Source organism: Blennius ocellaris (assembly GCF_963422515.1).
Source record: "Blennius ocellaris genome assembly, chromosome: 5".
NCBI classification, from domain to species: Eukaryota; Metazoa; Chordata; class Actinopteri; order Blenniiformes; family Blenniidae; genus Blennius; species Blennius ocellaris.
Window position 1 is genome coordinate 10,685,449 of NC_137654.1, and position 21,688 is coordinate 10,707,136.

Genomic DNA, 21,688 nt, shown 5'->3' on the forward strand with positions numbered 1-21,688 from the left:
GACTTTCGACTGGATTTTTTAATTTGTGTAATTGAAAACGACAATCCTCCAGTAATAAAAGAACGTGCCTCACAAAAATCAGCAAATGTTTGATCGTTCAAATAAAAAGAAAGTAAATGTTTATATTGTAGTTTTGCCATCTCTCATCAATCACGGTATTTTTTTTTTTAAAAACCTTAAAAAAAAAAAAAAAAGCCTCATGAAGTGTTTCAGGACATCACAATATTTCCAGTGAGTAAATTCTCTTTCCAGACGTTCTGCGTTTAGCTTTTATTTTACTCAGCAAAGTGAAAAGTAGAGTGAGTGTGCATGTTAGTGGTATACAACAAAGTATAAAAAGTCCTATAAAAACATCTCTGGTCAAAACTAATTACAGCAGCCAATGAACACATTTCAGTCATGGGATAAGAGCAGCACTGCAGAGGGGGAAACAGGATTTCTGGGTTCAGATTCCAACTCGGAGGCTGCTGATCCACCAGCAGAGTCTTTGACGGTAAAGTCCCATCTCTTTCGTCAGCGTCCGGACTGCTGTCGTATCAGGAGGAGGTAGTTGTGCCGGAGGGTCCGCAGCTCTGTCAGTCTGCCCAGCAGGTGGCCGAAGCGCTGCGGACCCCCCCTGGGGGCCCCCGCCTGCGCGCTGCACACCCGGGACAGCAGCTCCAGGATCAGCTCCTGCATCTTCTCCACGCAGCCGGCCGCCTGCAGGGAGGCTCGGTCTGCAAGGTCAGGGACACACACAAGGTCACAGCATGGGGAAAAACACAAGCGCGTGACGCCCAGTGACCTTTGACCCCCCCCCCCCCCCCCCCGAGCAAGGAAAACGTCCACGAAATAAGACACGCGATTTATTCATTTAGAAACTGAAGACTGGGATCTTCTTGCAGTTTGTCATCCTCATTAAGGTCCGAGCAAACATCCGCAGAGCGAGAGGTCGGGGGTTGGTCTGACCTGAGCAGAGGAGCGCGGTGGCAGTGAGCAGCGCGTATTCCGCCTCGGTCACCCGCAGCGCCACCATGCTGTGGAAGAAGCTGAGCACCGGTCCGAGGAGATCCTCACTGTTTTCTGTTCACAGCAGGAAGTGTGGGGGAAAAAAAAAAAAAAAAACTGCTGCTGAAACACTTTATTATCCCCACATACTGTTTGTATCTTCATGCCTGCATAAGGCGAGAATTCCCTCATTGTCGCGAAACGACGGAGAAACTGGAACCTGGCACACAAATGTTTTGGAAAGCAGTGAAGGGAGTGAACACATTTTGGATTTCACACAAGTTTTTGGCTATAAACACAATATCAGGCCCTGATTTACATAACTGATGCACACTGGCTCAGTTATTGAAGTGTATTTATGATTGAATCCTAAGGTTTCTCAGATTATCGCTGCTGAACCGAGAAAAATAGACCCAGCAAATTTTCTTGCATATGCTCTTTATTTGCACTATTCAACACCAGTCTACTCATATTTATTCATATTTTGTCTTTGGTGTGTCTACATTTTACTTATTTTTTTATTAGCAATTATTATTAATAATTTCATATAGTGTGTTATTTTGTGTGTTATTTTCATTATGTGTGTTCTAGATTTTTATTTCTAGATTTTTATTTCTAGCATTCTAGCAAAGCACTTTCGAACATTTACTCAAAACATTTCACTGCACATTAGACTGTGTTTGTGACAAATAAAGGACTTGACATTATAAGATATGATGAAAAGCTGTTGGGATTGAGTAATAGTCTTTATAAATAGTCTGGAGCTTCATTTACACAAGCATTTTCTAATTGTAACTCTTAACTAATATTTGATATGATTTCCCTACATTTATTTTCTTTTAACATGAGTTACTCCCAAAACTTGAAAGGGAAAAAAAAACCATGGGGGCAAAAGGGATTCAGACTCTCAGAGTCCTCAGAGTGGCACATTTTGAGATCTATAATCCAGCTCAACAGATGTCAACTTTCACACATAACAGTTGTTGTTTTTGTGTATTTTAGAAAAGGTTAGGATATTTAAGAGAGAAAGAAATGACATGTGGGGTTTGTTTAATGCCGTTAACTGTCTAATCCAACCTGAACAGTCACCACATGAAGAAGTGTGAACACATGAACTCACCAGAGCTGATGTGGATGTTTTCTTTTGACTCTGCGTTTCTGAGCCAGTTGTGTGTCGCTGTGCTGAAGAGCTGCAGGGCTGGCAGACCAGAGAAACAGGACAGTGCTTTTAATGGGCGGTGTGTGTGTGTGTGTGTGTGTGTGTGTGCGCTCACCTGGACTGGGGCTGGCCGGGTTGTTGGAGAACTGCTGCGCTGCAAGAAGGAACATGACCTCCAGAGAAGAGACGGACAGAAGAGAGCACTGATCGGAGAAGTGCAGGAGGTCGAAGCCTGAGAGGAGGAGGAAGAGGAGATACGACAAAGTGTTGAGAGAAGATGGAAGCCTGGATTTTTTTTTAAAACAACCCAGGGGTATTGTGGGAGTTTTGAGAGGCTCCAAACTGAAAGACGTCACTCCGAACTGTAACTTTTCACTTCATCAAGACTTCACAGGACAACAGAGAGGAGGAACTGCAGATTTCCACTCATCCCACCTGGAACCGTCCTGGCGAACGTCAGCAGTCTCTGCAGGTGCGAGGAAAGGTCTGACAGGTCTTCTCCTTCGTCTGCACACGGCCACTCCATCACCTGAACACAGGCAACAGCGTGAGCAACCCGATAAGGCAACATGGAGACTTGTCGGCCCTGCGGCCCACCCTGCAGCTGCTCCCGTCCTGAGCTCTGTAGAGCCGGTGAGCCTCCACCATCCGGTCCACCACGTACTTCTGGTCTCCAGTCAAACTGGACGCCGCCGCCGCCTGCCACACGACACGGGGTTACCACCATATCAACAACAGGTTTATCGTGTGTGTGTGTGAGTGGAGTCAGGTGAGGAACGACTGGATCCTGTGGAGGGTTTGATTAAGTTCAGACAGTAAACTAATCCCCGCAATGCGAGCGAATCTGGTTTTGAGTTAGAAAAGAGAAAAACTTCCTTTCAGCATATTTTTAAGGGTTTTTTTGACACGTGAATGAGAACCGATGTAAATACCAATGTGTCTTTGTCAGTGTGAACGTTCTTAGAAACTCGTTAAAATTGTTCTCTGGTGAGTTTTTAAAAGTAAAACAAGCATTTAGATTTTGAGATTCTTTTATACTACTAATATTGTGTGTTGACTTATCTGAATGGGGCAAGAAAGTTCAGGCTTCAGTCGATCCTTGTCAGTGAATTTTACTGACAAATACTTTCCTTTCTTCTCCAGTGCAAAATAAACTGAAGCATTCTTTTTTCTTTGTTTACATTAAAAAAAAAAAGAATTCAAAAAGTTCAGCACTTTAGAACAAAACTAATAATAACTTTTGACGTTTAGGGTCAATAGCTAACTGAAACCAGAATGGGATTATTAAAGGCTAATTTTCATTTTCACAATGTGTTCAACCTCCTCAAATGTCCCGTCAGCCTGATGAGACAAACTGATGAGACGTGTTGAAGCGACGGTCTGGTGGGTGTCGGTCCGGCCGTGTGCTACCTGAGCAGGTAACCTGCTGGTTGAGCTGACTTTTCTGTTCTCTGAGCTCTCGTCCTCCTCCGGCACTCTGCCTTTACCTCCCTTCCTCAGGCGCTTGGACTGGCACTGGACCTCCGTCAGGAGGCCTGAAGGGGGACGGAACGGGACAAAAAAGAAAGAAAAAAACAACAACTTTTAAAGTTCAAAAGTGAGATCCAGGGTGTGTTGTTGATCCATCGGTGTGTGTCTGGAGCCGGGGTCTGTACATTCAGCCAGCATGCCCACGGCGCGGCACTTCCTCAGTCTGCAGTCCTGACACTTCCTCCTCATGTACATGTCCATCTCGCAGCCGCCGCCGCTCTTGCAGTGATACACGGCCTTTTTCGTCACGCTGCGCCGGAAGAACCCTGCCGAGCGAAGGGAGAGGAACAAACGGCCCAGATGAGGCGGAACGGAGGACGACGAGAAAGAACGTGCGATGAGAACGTGGCGGAACCTTTGCACCCCTCGCAGGTGAGAGCGTTGTAGTGATACCCCGACGCTTTGTCCCCGCACACCACGCACAGCTCGTCCTGACCTCTGATCTTGCCCCCCGACCCCAGACGCGACCTCCGTCCGAGTGGCAGCCCCGCGGGGCCGAACCCCTGAGCCAGGCCCCCGCAGAGCGGATCGGGGCCGGGGTCGCAGGGCGCCTCCAGGTAGTGGGGGCTGTAGTGGTACGACGGGTGGCAGAGCTGCGAGGAGGACGAGGAGGAGGACGGGGAGGGAGAGGTGGAAGGGGGGGATCCATACAGGGAGAAGGGCAGGTTGGCAGGGCTGTACTGCTGTTGGCTGTAAGGGAGCAGCTGGAGGTCCGGGTCCTGCAGAGGGTAGCACAGAGGCTCGGCCAGCATGTCTGAGGCGGGAGCAAAGATGGAGAGAGAAAACAAAGGATGAACAGCTTTTGATGTGTTCACGGTGTTCACACAATGGAGCTGAGGAGAATCGGGTAACGTGGATCTTTAAAGAAAGCCTGAATGGCTCACGTCTGCATAAAGACTAGCAAAAGAAAAGATGCAAACGGCGGAGGGAGGATGACATCACTGATGACGCATCACATCATTAATGAGCCTCGGAATCGCGTGACTTCACTGGTTTCATCGCTCTTCAGGGACTCAATAAAAAGTCGAGAGAGTTCACTTGTTCTGTGAAGTAGAACAGGATGCAGCTGAGAGCTTCCTGTGCCATTTAGACTCTTCACTTTTTTCTAACTCTTTTCTGGATGTTCCTTTTTGTTGTTGCTGTTGTTGTTGTTGTTGTTGCAATCCATAGTGATGAGTCCGAGTTGGGACATCCTGAAACCTCTCAAAGTGTGCATCAGAGGCTTGTGTTTTTGCAGCTCCTGTCCCCGCTGAGAAAACATATGTGATCACTCCCAGCCTTTCAAAGTGCAGCTGTGCGACTGGGACCGCTGAGGGAGCCGCGCCGCTCTGATTGGTTGACGAGGCCACCCAAATACCAGGAGACTCAGCATGGCTGGAGACGAGCGGTAGAATGTGGGGCATGAAGGTGTCGACAAGAAAAGCCGTTCTGAACTCTCGCAAGAATGGGAAATACTTGCATTTTTCAAAATGACGGTCGGAGTGTAAAGTTCGAACGGGAACCCCTACTTCAGAAGTGTTGATCAAGTCGTACAGTAGTTTTTTTCAGTCTCAGTTGAGACATTTACTTTGAAATGATAGTCAGTGGTTGTGATTAAACACGTTGTGAAGTCTTGTCTGCGCTGACAAGAGAAAACCTCAGAGTCAAAGGACACAGACTGATACTAAAAGGCTCCAGGGCTCCAACACAAGAGGTCCATACATACAGATCTATACACTCAATATGGAGTTCAATCCATCTTGCAAAGCATGTTCAGCCTTCAAGAATCATCAACATGGTGCTCGTTTTGATATTGATATTATTGATCAAAACCAAAAATGTTGTTCTTCCATCTTTGAATATAAATGAATTAATAATGAAAAATCCCATCAGGCTTCTAATGGTTTAACACCAAAACAATAACAATGTCTGCTTGGTAAAATCAGAATCTATCACCACAGAGGAGCTTTAGGGTGGTTGGAAATCAAGGAATTATTTGTGTCGGCGTGATGTTTGTGGTTTGGAGTTTGCATGTTTACCACAGCGAGTGTGAGTTTAATCTGAAAACGTGTGAATGTGAGTGGTTATGGTTGTGTGATGCAGGATTCACCCTGTCTTCCCTCAGGGTGAGCTGAGAGCAGCTTCATCGGCCCTAATTTGGTAAAGCAGTATAAAAGATGAATGGATGGGACTTAATTTGAATGCCGATCCTTCCCTCAGCTCTGTGTAGATCATTGTTTCCACTTATCAGTCGTCAATCTGCACTGATAGAGGATTCGTCAAAGGATGGCAGGTTTGAAGTGCACATTATAGAAAGTTTTGATGATAAATGACAGAACAAGTTGAAGGCGACTGCCCTTTACATTTTAATGGACTGCTGTCGTGGCTTTGATCACTTTAAAGACTTTTCATTTACCCTCCTTACTCCTTCATTTACTCTGCTGTCTTTATTTCCACTCCAGATGTTTCCTGTCTTTACCAGGCCATGCTGTTGATTGGGTTTTTCTGAAGGGGAGGGGGGTGGGTGGGGGGGGGGTTCTTGCTTTCTCGTCACGTGACAGAGCTGCAGCTCGCACTGTTTGTAAACCATTTTCAACGCTGTCTAAACACTGGTCAGCCTCCCTTCCATCCCACGCACGCCAGTGAGGAGACAAACATCTGCAGCAGACTGCCCCCCGTGGCTCCAGTGCTGACGGGACGACAGAGACAGCAGAGGGCATTTTAATGACGGTCAGTAGAAATCAGAGCGACTGGGAGGCCCTTGATCACATTTCAAAAGGTTTATTGGTTCTACGAGGTCATTTAACCTTATTTGAAGAATTAGAATCAATCTATAATTTCTACATTTATAATTTTATTCTTCAACATAACAAATATAGAATATCAGACTTGCCCTATCTTAACGTCTTTTGATTTTAAAGACACAGAGACCTCATTTTTTTTACTTTCAATTAGGTGAAGGAGTTGAATTCACACGTTTTACAAAAGTATTGCACCAATACATCTACTAAAGTAAAAACTTGAGCCATCTGTCCTCGTGGGTTACTCCTTTCTTTAAATTAGAAGCTGTTAGTTCTCATATATCCCTGTGGACTAAGTGAGAATGACATGTCAGAGGCCGTGACATTGATCGAAGATGACTTTTCCTCTTTTCCTTTTTTTAGAGCGCCGGCTGAACCTCCTCAACAATACGTTTTTCCCTGTCAGACACTTGAATATAAGCTTAGTGTCCATTCAGATGAGACCTTCCTGGCATGCAGAGCGCTGCAGCTTTTAATAAATCACTTTTTACCCTTCAAGTGTTTGAAGCTTTATCTGCATGTTGAAGATGCTCACATAAAAATGTTTAAGTTGACATTCTTTTCCTGACACAGCAGAGACGGAACAGGTGGAATCACTCATCTAAATTTGATATCTCTCCCAAAAGGTTTCTTCATATTTTGTCATTGGAAAATGTGCACGAGTGTCTGAATGACTGGAATTGGGCTTAGTTTTCCAGTAATGGCAAACAAGTCGTTTGAGCTTCCAAGGTAAAGCGGAGAAAAACGGAGCTCATGTTATTTGTTTCTCTCAAGCAAAAGAGTCACGTTCTGCGGGTTTCCCAGAGTTACAAAATCAATTTTTTTAATGACATTACCTTCAAACTACTGTTATCTGCAGATAAACTTCTGTTTGCATTGCAAGGACAAAAAAAAAAAAAAAAAAAAGAATCATGCACAAGTTCAGTCAAATGAAGAGTTGAGAGCGTAGATCCATTAATCAGTATTCATTACGTCTTTGTTCAACTTCCAGCTGAGTATTATTACAGCCTGGGCAGGTTCACACACACTCACTTTCATCTCTCTGAGCAGTTTGTAGTCGCATATAGAAGGACATGAAAAACTTCTCATAAGCTTGGACTCGAACCAGATATATTGTTAGTTTGAGGTGAGTGTTAGTCGCTACACCATCATGTGCAGAAAAGGCCTGAGATAAGACGGAAATTATGTAATAATAAAAAAAAGACATTTCTTTGCACATTTGTATCAAACCAGGCCTGAACATTAATATTGTCACCCACATTGATTTAAAAGTTCTTTAAAGAGTGTTCCCAGCAGATACCACAGTATTTACAGATGATCATCAACTTGTTTTCATATGACGATTTGAACGATTTGAAAGAAAAAAAAAAAAAAAAGAACGGAAGTAGAAGTGGAAGTGAAAAACTCTTCAGCTGTAAAGTTGAATGTAAAGAAGTACGAGACTGACCGTAGTGCTGGAGCGGCTCTGAGGAGCAGTAACCATCTGAGGGGGAGAGAAACCCTCCTGAGGAGAAGCTCATCTCCAACTCGGTCCACTCCCTCATCTGGACGGAAAGTGATGTTTCCAGCTAATAATACGTGATCTGAAAAGACAGAGAGGATTCACACAGATATGAAGAGATCTGGGAAGTGTGGAGGCATTCCTCAATCCCCCGGATGGGTCCAGGTCTCTGAGCTGTCCAGGCTGATATCCCGGCCTATTTTTAAAAAGCAGAGAGAAAGAGTGCAGCTCTGTGATGGATGGCGCGCTGGAGGAGGTCTTAAACGTCCCAGAGGGAAGGATCTGTGGCCGTGGAGGGGGGGGGGTTCAGACCAAAAAGAAAGTAGGGACACCCAGGAAGGACATGGACAGGGACTGTTCTGTTTGTCCAAACAGCTGGATGTGGCCTGCACGTCATGCATCAGGAGCAGGCAGGGGAGAGGGGGTCCCCTCACCATGTGCAACAGCTGGACTCGGCAAAGGAAAAAAAACAAAATCAAAACAAAAGATGTGGAATCTACTGATGAACTTCATGCGGTCCTGCAACTTGTATTGGATATTCACTCGTCCATGCATCAGTCCATGTTTGTCCTCCAGACCTTGGGAGTGTGTTTACTCTGCCTTTTGTTTACCACTGCTCTGTTTGTGCTGCAGTTAATATTGGACAGCAGTTAGATTTAAGGGTCTCACAACCCCCCACCCCCCCACGCACACACACACACACACACACAAACACACACACACACAGAGCTAACGGGGGCCGGGGCCGAGTGAAAGGAGTCAAGGCCCGATCCGCCCAGAGGAGACAGCAACCTGACCCCTACATGGGGCCTGTAAATCTCCGAGCAAGGCCGCTTGACACGCAGCATGCTTACTGAGGACTGATGGCCTCCTCCCGCCCGCCCGTCACCCCCCCCCCTCCACTGGCTCATTATGAGAAGCGGGAGTGACCGGTGCAGAGGTGCAGAGAGTTCAGGGAGAGACGATCGGCCTCATCCCGATCAATCTCAGTGAGAAACGAAAGAGGAATTCAGCCGCTGGCTACACGGTGTCTCTCCTTTGAAGAGTGTGTGTCCAAAGGGTACGTTTGTACATATGTGATCACAGTGACAACAGAGCTTCGAGATAAATTGAACTTGAGGGGAAAGTACAAACCCCCACGACAGCAAATAAATAAGAGCGAGCGGAGGAAGAAAAAAAAAAGGGATTTAGAAAGATGAACATTAGGTGCTTAAGATCTAAAGAAAAAAAAGATATGTTGACACATATGTTGGTTTAGTGGATCAATGCGAGGTTATCATTGGTTCAAGTCTGTGATGTTCTCACTTTACATAAAAATTCAAGGAAAGGTTGAGTTCTGAAATGTCCATATGTGTGAATGTGTGTCTGTTTCAACGTGTAACGTTCTTTTTGGGGTCATTTTGTTTGAAAAAAAACCATCAAGCCAAAGTATGTTTAAAGTCTCAATAAAGTAGAGCTGTCTCCTCTGGCACAGTGAGAGTCTAACTCACGTGATTCGCTCTAAACTCACACTGATGGCCTGACTGGTGCTTCATCTGCTCTAATTCTGGATTTCCTGTAAATGACGAGGTAATGAATGTGGATCACTAACAAGTATGAGAAGCTGTAAAAGTGTACGTCTAATTCCATTTTATCTGTATTCTATCATTACATTAAAAGTGTTGCTTTACATTTGGAAACAACACAGTTTTTTGTATTTGCTTTCCCATACTTTTTATGGGAAAAACTGAAAGAAACAGCTACTGATACCACACATTTTTTAATTTGTACTCAATTTCTCATAAAAACAAATAAAAAAAACTCAAGTAAAGCTACAAGTTACTCAAAAACTACTTTTTAACCTCATTTATTGACACTGTAGTGGTATTTGATTTACCTGTTTAAAACATCTAATTTGCAATTCTCATGCAAACAACGGAATTATTGGAAATACAAAACATTTTGCAGATCAGATTTGATTTGTGGCTATACACTGTGAATTTCCAAGTTACACAAAATGTGTGCAACTATTTATATAACTCATGTTCGGAAAACGAACAATGTTGGTCTCCAGCAGCAGGCCTCTCATATGCTGACTTATTACTGCAGTATCATCAGTGTGTCAGAGTCTGGCAGCAGTGGAGGAGTCACAGCCATTTCTCTGTCAACAGGAGCACTTCCCATCCCGGCGCATGTGTCACAACAGGCCGTAATGATCATAATCCATCCCTCTAACTGCCCCCGACCTCGGAGGAGTGGGAAGTGACAGAGAGTGACTCTAAATGATGGCGACAGCGTCGGAGAGTGCGCAAATGTCACCATGGATCTTGTGGAGGTGTCGCTGGGTTGGGACACATTGTTGAACACGGGCCCAGCTATGAAGGCTCGGACCCATGGGAACCGGGGAGATGGAGGAGGAGGAGGAGGAGGAGGGAGGAAGAAGAGGAGGAGGAGGAGGAGGAGGAAGAGGAGGAGGGAGGAAGAGGAGGAGGGTGAGATTCACATCAGACATAGTTAAAAGTTGGACCCTGGAGCCAAACCACGGTGAAACTCAAAGCACAAATACTTTACTGTATTTTCTACCTCTGATGACTTTTTACTTTAACTTTCCAGTCTTATTCAGTGAGTTTACAGACTGTGATACCGTTTTACATGTTCGCATAACTGTTATTGAATTAGGTTTGACTTTCCGAGTATTTTTCCAATGTAACAAAATGTTTTAAAAGCGTCTCAAATGATATGAATGGAAATGATTTCATCGGTGTGTCTCCACCCGGGGTGCTGATCTTAACTGGTCCAGTCTTATAAATACCAATACCAAAAACAACATTTTTCCTTGGCTCTATAGCAAAATGAATAAATCTTCACATAAACACATTTTTTCCCACAAAAACTAAACAATTTGAAACTTCTTTAGTGAACTTGCAACTGGAGATCTTTTTTGCCACGACGTTCCTAATGAGAACAATCTTTGTCAAGTACATCATGGCTGTCGCATACATTTCAGTTCCACGGCCACATGCTGCCCAATTTCATCTTGAGTGAGCTGGACTTGTAAAATAGTGCCACAATAACCTTTAAACTTAAATTTTAGAGGTTTTTCTTTGTTGCGCCACAGACTATACGTGATGAAACTGTCTATGTTTACACAAAAACCCAAACAATTACTGAACTAAAACAATCTCAATACAAAATGGATTTTAATGATACTGGTGCAAAACACAGTAAAATGTCCAAAAGCCTTCTCCTGTCGCTGTTACATGATGCATGTTTTTAGAAACTCATTCTTTTGAGCTCTGAGCTTGATAGCAACGAAGAATCTAACGTTCATGACAGCATCACTGATATCTCAGCTCGGGTCTCAGCGTTGTGGTGCTCTTAAGAAATTTGATTTAAAAAAGTCATAGTTTACATTGAAATTTATACATTTGCTCTGTGGTTTTGCCGGATCGGAGCCTCTTGCAGGCCGGTTTTGGCCCCCAGGCCTTATGTTTGACACCCTTGCTCTATAGAATTGATGCAGCCTTTTGGACACAGATTTTAACAATATATTCATAGTATAGCTTTGATGCTATTAATGTAGCTTTCTCATGTAGTTTTATTTACAAAATTGCAGGTAAAGTCTTTGTTTCCTTCAGCCAAATGGACTGAACCCTTTTGCAGCCTGATATTTGCTTGCAGGCCACATGTTTGACACCTTTGCTTCAATTGAAAAAGCATTTCTATCTTAAAAGTGTTGACTTAGTATCTTTTTTTTTACACAGACATTTGTACTTTTACTTGAATAAACAATGTAAGTTTGGTCACAGGACTTGGTCAGTGTGTTTTCCTGGATTGGCTTCACCTGCTTGAGGCTTGATGAATCCAAGGTTCTCTCTCTCTCTCTCTCTCTCTCTCTCTCTCTCTCTCTCTCTCTCTCTCTCTCTCTCTCTCTCTCTCTCTCTCCCCCACCTTGGTTTGTTTGGTTTTGAGTTGATTATGTTGAGTTTAGCCTTGGTTTCCTCTTGCACATACTTTGTATTCTGTGTCGAGTATTTTCAATACATTATTTATTTAAAAGCCCGTTCCTGTGTCGACCGCCCTCCAACGAGTCGGACATCAAGTTCTTTCACCACCTCTGGTGAAATTTGTATTTTTTGTTTGGTCCCAATTAACTTAATCAGAATGCCTAAAACTGGATGTTCTGTGGGGAAATGTATATCAAGAAAACCCTCATTAGTCCTGGATCACCCACAGTATAAGCCCTGAGATAAGCTGAGCACATCATAAATCCCACAGTCTACATGTGGTCGGCTCGTGTCTTTATCAGACAGCTGCTGGCTGGTAGCTGCAGCTCGATAATGGCCCGCTCTGTTTACTCATCCTCAGGGTTTTTCTATGTGAGAGTGTGTGAGCGAGGATGGATGGACGCGTATTGGACTATCACAATAAGGAATGTGAGTTGTCAATTGTTTAAGTTATGTCTACTTAAAGCATTTGTTTGAGAGCATTTCCCATTTTGTGTGGAGGTCACTGGGAGGTTGTTCTTTCACACTGCATTCTTTTAGTTTACACCGGATTCTATATGGCAACATCACAAACACCACCCTCGATGAAGCATGAGAATACAGCAGATGAACCTTAATCGCTCACAAAAACCTACAAAGTGACTCAGTGATTATGAAAGCAGCTTTACGTTGTGTTTCATTTGTCTTAATGGCTTTCGACTCACCTGATCTCCTGGTTGTCTGGAGAGTCCCAGCGTCCGCTGTCGAGGTTCAGCTTTCACTTTTTGTACAGGTTACAGTAGCCCAGCATCTAATCTCTCTCTCTCTCTCTCGCTCTCTCTCTCTCTCTCTCTCTCACACACACACACACACACACACACCACACACACACACACACACACACACACACACACACACACACACACACACACACACACACACACACACACACACACACACACACACACACACACACACACACACACACACTCAAAGCAAACAGAGCTTGTGAAATGTGTGTTTTAGATGTGCATGCAGGAATTTGAGCAGAGATCCTCTTTTTCTGTAAACCTGAACAATAATGAGGAACCCCCCCCCCCCCCCCCCCCCAATTCATGATAGTTGATGTGAGTAAACAAACCAGTTGATTTTGAATTGGTCCTGTATATTAATATTATAATATCTAACAACTCTCAGTAGAAGTGCTTAGACGTTATCACACAGTGTGGCAGGTTGAGAGTTTACAGAAAAGTAAAGTGTAACTGCATAAAGTCTCCTGGTGCAAAATGCAGCAAAATGTGCACCTTGATGACGTTTTATTTGGTTCTTTAAGTCGACCAAAAGACGTGAACTCCTGTCTCTGTGGGGTTTCTATTCAGGCTGATGTTGCTGTATGTCTGTTGCCTTCAGCGGGCTCATTTTCACACATTCACTCTCAGAACATGGATGAGATGCTGATGCCACGACGAGCTCCAGATCTCTGATCTCTTGGCTCAGCCCTCTGTGTCATGTGATGTTTGCTTTTTACTCAGTATAACCCTCTAGAACAAAAGGTACTTTATTGTCAAAACTGATAATTTCTGTTATGTTTTTTTAATTTTTTTTGCTTTGCAAGGCCATATAGTGGTTTCGGTTTGCAGGCCATATGTTTGACGTATCTGACCTGAGGTGAGGTTTCTCTATGTATCCCATCGATCTACACTGATCATAGCTGGAGGCAGAGTCCACTCTGCACATGTCACCAGTCCATCACAGGGCAAATACAGAGACAAATGAAAAGATTCAAGTAATTAATTAACCTCAAACATTTCCTTGAGCTGGGGAGTAAACTGAGAGAAAAACAAAAACAAAAACAGACAGACCTCAAGTCCAGATTACAACTGACAACTTCTGTCTGCGCGCTTAAGAGTACTGACCACTACACCATGCAGAAATATCCATTTTGGATTTATTTTGTCGTCATTTTTTCCCCCTTTGGGGGCCAAAGGATTTGAACTGACAAAAACTGAGTCACGAAAGACCCCTCCTTCTTGTTTCTGGACTCATCTCATTAAGAAATTCCCAGTATAAAATGTTATAAACAGCCTCTTGTTCATCCCTGGTGATGGATGGATGAGCCCTATCACTGCTGGCTCTTCCTGCTAACTCCCCAGCGCCGCTTAACAATCTCCCTGCCACTGTTTCACAAGCACACACTGCATCACCCCGAAACACACACACACACACACACACACACACACACACACACACACACACACAACACACACACACACACACACACACACACACACACACACACACACACACACACACACACACACACACACACACACACACACACACACACTGAACCCTCAATATTTCTCCCTCTGACCTCACATCCTCATTGGGTGGGCCCTTACTGCTGGAGGAGGGTGTGTGTGTGTGTGTGTGTGTGTGTGTGTGAGGGAGGAGGACGGTGCATCAGAGAGGCCAGCATGAATCTGCTAATGAAGAAAAACAACACGGGCTGTGGAGGCCTCCCAGGCGCAGGTCAAGCGAAGCCTCCGAGGGGGGCCGGGGTCAGCGCTGAGGCCAAGAGGAGACCTTGACCTCTGCTGGCCCGAGCGAGAAGGTGGGAGGCAGTGAGAGGAAAAGCTTCCACTCGCGAGGAAATCAGATTCATAAAACACAACACAGAAAAACAAAGAGCTCAAGAATGTTTGTGGATCGTCTGTATTTTTTCATCTTTTCCTGAGCTGAACTTACACTTTAAACAAAGACTCATCTGGAGGATGTGGTAACTTCAAGTTGGCATGGGAAACATTATATTTGGAACCAGGGGGATTGCTTTTTCCAGAACCATTATTATTATGTTTTTAAATGTCAGCCTGCAGTTACAGGGAAACAGAATACTAGCCCAAATTGTTACCGTCATAAGGCTTTAAATGTAGTGTGATCCGGGAAAATGCCCAAACAGTCATTGCCTGTTGATTCTGCAGCACAACTGGGCTCCATCGAATGGGTAATACATGAAACCATATTAGACCGTCCACCTGGAATCCATTGGACCTTGTCTGCATAGTTGGATTATCTGGTCACATCAGCCAAACTATCACAACCTCCAGGAAAAATGTGACCGACTAAGCAATTTTGCGAAGCAAACTGGTCTGAACATCAACCAGAGAAAGACCCAGGTGACGTATGCCGACGCCTCGACAGCAGCCCCAATCATAACCAATGGAGAGGAACTGATGGGCACTGAAGATTCCACATACCTTGGACAATGGTGTTCATGAAGACATCACAATCTGGTTAACCAAATCAGACTCCTTCCGTCAACTACGAGAAAAGTTTCTGCCTTTTACAACTGCAGCCGCCATATATTCTGTAACTTTTATTGGCCAAACAAGATCACAAATGAGAAACGACATAAGAAGATCCTGACTGTGAATTTTTCTCTTAAAATTAAGAATCACATGCTCTGACTAGAAGGAGGAAAAGAGGCTGGAAGCCAGCTGGTGAAGCACTGTGAGGAAAGAGCTGGAAGAGAAGAGTCTGTACTGATTAAAATCATCAAACCACCTTTTGCCCCCGACGGTCCGACAATTCAAATGTGAGAAAACGAAGTGGTTGAAGCTGTGAGGAGTCCCACCCTCCCACTGAACTCCAAAGTGACCCAGTTTTGCTGCGGTGCAATCCATTTCCACCTGTACAAAGGTTGTGTTATTCGTTCAGCTTGTGAGTATCAGAGAGGATTTAGCTCAACTCCATGTTTATGTCAGGTTGGTGAGCTTGGTGCTGTTCAGATGGATTACTGAACACGGAAACATTTTACCGCTTACACATGAAAACACCATTTAATGGTGATGCAAGGTTTTTTTTTTACATTAATGATAAAACTCCCTAAAAAAAAAAAAGAAGAAGAAAAAGGAAAACTGCAGTCATGTAAAACATACATTTATTCATCAAACTGATTTTTGTTGAAGACTGACATTTGAAACAGAGTTAAACAATTACAGGAAAAGTTTTATGTTTACTTTTTACAGTACCATGACCCATCAAACGGGATTAACAACGTTCGGTGTCATATTGTGCAATACCACGGAGACGGGGAGGTGGGAATGAAACCGAGTCGTGTCACCAGCGCAATCCAAACCGGTACAAATCAATATCTAACACTAAAAATAAAACGTTCCTCGAAAAAGCACACAACTTAAATTCTCCCCAAACTCTTTTTCTTTCTTCTTTCCCCAAAGTTATGGCACTTAATGTAACCACTACAAATATGATCCGATGAGGTTTTGTGCAATATCCAACGATTAAAAGTGTTTGGCAACTTAAAGCAGCACAAGGATTTCTGATGGCTCCGGCAACTTTCTGACATTAAAACAAAGTCTAAAAACGGTTCCCTTTTAAAACGTGATTTAAGAGCACAATAAATCCTCGAAACTCGAGAGAAACAGAACTTTTCTGTCACCAAACTTGACAGATTAAAAAAAACACATTGTAAACAAATCGGATGACTTAAAAATAAATAATATAAAATTAGAGAACCTAAAACGTTTTGGATACTGATGTGTGTAAAATGTGATCTTGGCAGGTTTCAGGCTCTCAGCAGCGGCGCCGTTTCATCCAGGTCGACTTGTTGTGCTGGAGCTTTGCGGTACATTACAAACTGCAGCGAGATCTGAGTCGCAGAGTTAAGAGAGACAACAGAAAGCGGAGGGAAGAGTCGGTCAACTAGAAAAAGTACAAAACCGTGAAAAGAAATCTCCTCCTACATTATAGATCCCCACCCAAAAAAAGGGGCTTTGGGCCAATTGATCCTTTTTAAATATGTATTCATATCCTTGTATGTTGCAACTCTAGGAGAAACATGTTGTCTATGACAGACACACACATTTTCTACATCCAATTAGCTCCGAGTGAGAATATGACAGGCAGAGTCATTATTGTCTACAGATTTACAAATAATTAAGACTCACAACATCCTTCGACATTAAAAATGTCCAGAAAGTTCTCATCCCACCGTGCTGCTGGATGGATTCCATGTAAAGTAGCCTTTTTCTGTGTTGTGGACAGTTTGTCCTCCTACACCTCACCACTAGGTGTCACTCTATCTCAAAGACAGCAGTCATTTCATGAGAAATATGTGAAAAGAGAAGTAAATCCCTCACATGGCAACATGTAGAATTTAGAGACGCCATTCTTGTCTATACGGTTCAAATACTGTTCCAAAAATGCTCCATTCACTACATAATATATTTATCAAATACATTTAACCTGAGTAGATTTAGGAGGTTCTAGATTTTTTTATAGAAGACATGAAGGTCATTTCAAGATTTTACAGAAGCTTTCAATAACAAAGTTACAATATAACCAAATTAAAATGGAGCCACAGAGTCGAGGCTTCTCTGAGGTCAATGGAATGATGTGAATGAAATAATAGCATAATTGGTAAGAGGAAAGTACCAAAGGCTACAATTAGATATTTGAGAATGGCCGGAAAAAAGATGTGCGCCTATATGATATTTGGTTTGATTAATATAATGATTTTTTTCACTGAAGTGGCCCTGTAATGAGGTGATGGTGTCACCAGAGGCCCCCAGCTCAGATTGAAACTCCAGAGACCTCAGCAGACGGCAGGACTCAACAACTTCCCTGCACGTGTCGGGGCCTTTGATAGTCACGAGACCCCCAACCCTCCGGACGACCTGCTTTCTTCTGCAGCTCAGCATTGTCTAAAATGTAACAAGTACATGGGACAAAGGAGAGCCCTGAGGCCCAGCAGCAGCAGCAGCACGTTTTGTCTCTTTCAAAGGATACGATGAGGTCCAGGGTGAGCGTGCCCAGGCTGCCGATGAGCCAGGGCAGGTGATGGAGCATGTAGCTGGACTCAGCCTGGCCCTGGTCCGGGTTCTTCAGCAGGACACTCAGACCGTACGTAGTGTTTCCCAGGATGACCAGTGCAAACAGGAAGTACGACACTCCCTCTGTGGACTTCCTTTTAAACTGTCGGGGGGGGGGGGGACCAGAAGAAGTTAGAAGAAGGGAAGGATCTTCTTTACCGAGAAGTGCTGACTTCTACAGAATAAACGTCATTTTTATACTCACATTGGTGTACATCTGTGGAAGTCTGGAACACAGATAAAGCACCGACGACACCGACCCGATGGAGAAACCGATAATCTCTTTGGGAGTAAAAGCCTGCAGCGACAGAGGCGCAAAACCGTAATTTACCACGGTTCAAATGGGGCTAAACACTTGTAGTTTAACTCATTCATATCAAACAAACAACTGAATGAGTCGGACTCGCCTTTACGGAGATCCCTTCAGAAACTGAGAGCAGCGTGCGACTTCTGACCTCTGAGGTAAACACTTCCTGTTGGGAGGCCGTCCAGGGGAGCTGGACAAGTCCAGTGGTGCAGCCGAGGATGCAGGCTACGCCCGCCACGTGTAGAACCCTCCTGCCTGGTGAAGGAATTCCAGCTGGGTTAAACCGTCAGCATCGCAGAGCACATCACGCATCATTGCAACAGCTACTGTGTCAGAAGTCACAGACGTGGGGGATTAAACCACCGCAGCAAAACGAGCCACGTGATGACATGTGCTACTGTTTGAAGACGTTACTCCTGATAGACCACTTCTCGATTAATGTGCATCAGCACTAATAAAAGATGTTGGAGGCAGGACAATGCCAGAAAAAAATTATGCACACGTTTGAATGCAGAGTATTTAAATACATAAATAAATAAAGATAGCAAATGGAAACACTCACTTTCAGCCACTCTGTTCTTTAGCTTGTAGTACGTGTACATGGCCAGCATCAGCAAGTCGGCAAAGACATAATAAATTGCTGTATAGGTCTGGATTAGAGGGGAAAAGATACGAGACGAGTCAGGAATAAACAAATGAAAAATCTAATTAAATCAAAGTGTTAATTCCGTATCAGCCACCATCCAAATATCTTGCTTGCAATAAAATGCACATTTTAAATACCGTTAATACAGTATGATGGAGTAAAACAACTCAACACAGAAGCGACACTCCCCAACAACAAGTTACCTGAAGTGGAAGCTGATCAGCTAAAAAGGAGCCCACCAGGTTGCAGGAGTCGCCGCCCAGCCACAGCAGAAGAAACCAAATAGAGAGGGCACTGTCCATGTTGCCCGTTTTACATGAGCTGTAGTACTGCCTGTGGTCAGAAGGAACACACATCAGATAGAAAACAGGTTTGTCGATCATCATCAGTTCATCTGTCCTGTGCGGACACGAAGACAAGAACCTACGGAAGTGAGGACACCATGAAGCAGAGGATCGACAGGAGGCCAAGGTAGATGCTGGCCATGTCTCTGGCGTCCTGCGCACATTCCCCGAGCCCGTCCCAGACCCACTCGGTCCCGTTGGGACACAAGGAGGTGAAGTTTCCCTGAGTGGTCCATCCAAAGGCCCCACGGGACAGGACTCCCTCTGTCAGCATGATCTGTGGTGGAGAGAAGTCTATTGAAAATCAACTGCGTCACATTATAATGAGACCAACTGGAAGAACACAAAAAATTAATTTATGGGTCTTTAGTTACACTGAGGAACAGTCTAAGCTGACTTCACATTAGGAGCACTAATCTCCATCTGAGGCTGTTTTCAGGTCAATGAGGTCAAAGGTCACAGGAAACTGACAGCCGAAATGAAGACGACCAGTTAAACAGTAACAGTCCGTTACACAAAAACATGAGGTTGAATAAAGTTCCAGTGCCAGCAGTCACATTTCCAAACACCAGGTATTTACTGTGTTTAAATTAAGTGTAGTCAACAATAAAGAAACCGAGTCGAATCGTTTGTTTGCTTACCGGTGTTTCGGATTAACTGGTCTCCTTGTTAACTGGTTCCCAACTTTCTATCGCGCTCGTCGTTGCCGCTCGTCAGAGCAGCGGTTAAAAACAGACTCACAAAAGGAATGACACTTCGAAACTTGATCGTAAATGCGGTTGAACGGCATTCGCCAGGACAGCTACCGATTTCGTTCAGCTTTTTTTTTTTAACGTATGTTTATGCTGGCGGCAACACTGGACGCTAATGGAAGTCAGTCACCAGTTAACAGGGAATCCAGTCAATCCAAAACACCGACTCGCCCATAGCAGTAACAGTTACGTCTTAATATGTGGCGTTTATAACCGGACTTCTAAAAAAAGCAGAGTGGAAGCGGATGGAGATAGTTAAAGAGTTTTCTTGCCTGTGTGGCCGCTGACATGCCGACGGCGTCCTTCCAAGAACAACAACAAGCCCCGACACTGCGGTACGGAAACAGACGATAAACAAAGCTCCGTGTGAGCCGCGCGCTGATTGGTCAATTCTGTGAAACGTCACAGCGTTGGGCAGGGTCACGTTCAGCACATCATTCCATATTTTACTCGATTACATCCAACATATTACATTCTTTACAAGCTTCCTTTGCCATGTTTGATCACTGATCTCCAGCAAACATATTTGTATGTGACTTATAATTTGGCAGCGGACGTCATCACTCTGTTCCACAGCATGTGGTTCACACAGCTCAGATGTTTTGCTTTATGCCGCACATCTGCACTCGAGAGGTGACTTAAAGGTGCTCGCACATTTCACATGGTCTCATCACATATCAACGATCCATGTTAAACTGGATTACGTGGCCGCACACGGTAATTCAGTCGTTAGTCCGACACTGCGTGGCCTCTTACATTCTTTGACAACTTTGCATTTTAGAGATAAACTGTGAAAAACAATACACAAGTCCATCGATGGTAATCAAACAGGCTCGTACATTGATACCTCTGTGTAAATATCATAGCCACTGAAGGGAACTTCAGTGCAGGATGGAAGCTGGAGATAAAACAGGCTTCAACGATGCTTCTTCGTTTGGTTAAAATATGTTTAATATCGAATAGGATGACATCAAAAAAATCAAAAGCTGATGACAGGACAGGGTGAGAGAAGCGACTTCCAATATGCAACTCTGACAGACAAAAGAAACTCCGTGGCTTATATGGTCAGCAACATATGCCACTAATTAGTTTACGACAATCAACATCCCCGATGACATAGAATCTACGGCCCCACTTCTGACACCTCCTAACTTCCTTAAGGCCAAACAAGAAATATATGGTGAAACATTTGGCCTACCATTTGCCTCTGTCCTGTCTCTGCTCAGACTCTCTGGAGCCGGCCTGCTTACTACAAAGAAGAGTAGCATGATAGTAAAATAAGAAATAAAACATATATGAGAAGATATAAGAAAATATACTTCACCACAAACTTTATTAGCAGTAACACTCCCATCATGTGTCGGTTGTTGTGTAAACATTGAAAGGATTGAACTCATTAAGAATGGTGAAGTTATTGTCGTTAGTTAAAAGGTGATATTTCTCCCCGTGATATTTGATCAAGTAAATCCAAACTTACCTGAGAAAGACTGAATCAGAAACCGAATGAAAGAAGAAGAGAGGAATGCATAAGCTGCTTCCTTAAAGAGTTGTCAGCTGACAGACTGCAGACTCAGCATCTTTCTTCGCTGACGTCAGCTTGTCCGGTTTTATTTCCACGTTTGCGCACGTTTCCAGCAGCATCACGCGCTTGTGGCAGACCAGTTCAGACCTGCACAGTCTGAAGGTTGGATGACAACAGAACCACTTTTCTTATGAACCTACTATCAAAATATCTGACATCTGGACTGACTGAAAACAGTGACACTTCACCACGTCTGTTTTTCTTACATGATCCATAATTAATATGAAAAAAGAGAAAAAGTTTT

The 21,688-nt window shown here is 43.9% G+C and overlaps 2 protein-coding genes across 2 annotated transcripts; both read right to left on the reverse strand.

The window, feature by feature from the left end:
• Positions 1-288: 288 nt before the first annotated feature.
• nr1h5 (nuclear receptor subfamily 1, group H, member 5) lies at positions 289-8,007 on the reverse strand. The gene is made up of 10 exons (XM_080496595.1): positions 7,904-8,007; positions 4,032-4,430; positions 3,802-3,942; positions 3,557-3,681; positions 2,744-2,845; positions 2,582-2,675; positions 2,262-2,378; positions 2,108-2,185; positions 949-1,062; positions 289-716 (listed from the first exon to the last, which is right to left on the reverse strand). Exons 1-10 carry the CDS (start codon positions 7,998-8,000, stop codon positions 514-516), a joined length of 1,470 nt encoding a protein of 489 aa, XP_080352721.1. The 5' UTR covers positions 8,001-8,007; the 3' UTR covers positions 289-513.
• A 7,891-nt stretch (positions 8,008-15,898) lies between these two features.
• On the reverse strand, positions 15,899-19,384 carry slc66a1 (solute carrier family 66 member 1; the record flags this gene model as incomplete). The annotated part of the gene is made up of 7 exons (XM_080496014.1): positions 15,899-16,591; positions 17,731-17,916; positions 18,019-18,111; positions 18,221-18,375; positions 18,683-18,770; positions 18,970-19,099; positions 19,194-19,384. The coding sequence occupies 7 exons, from the start codon at positions 19,382-19,384 to the stop codon at positions 16,508-16,510; spliced, it is 927 nt and encodes a 308-aa protein (XP_080352140.1). The 3' UTR covers positions 15,899-16,507.
• Between the last annotated feature and the right edge of the window lie 2,304 nt (positions 19,385-21,688).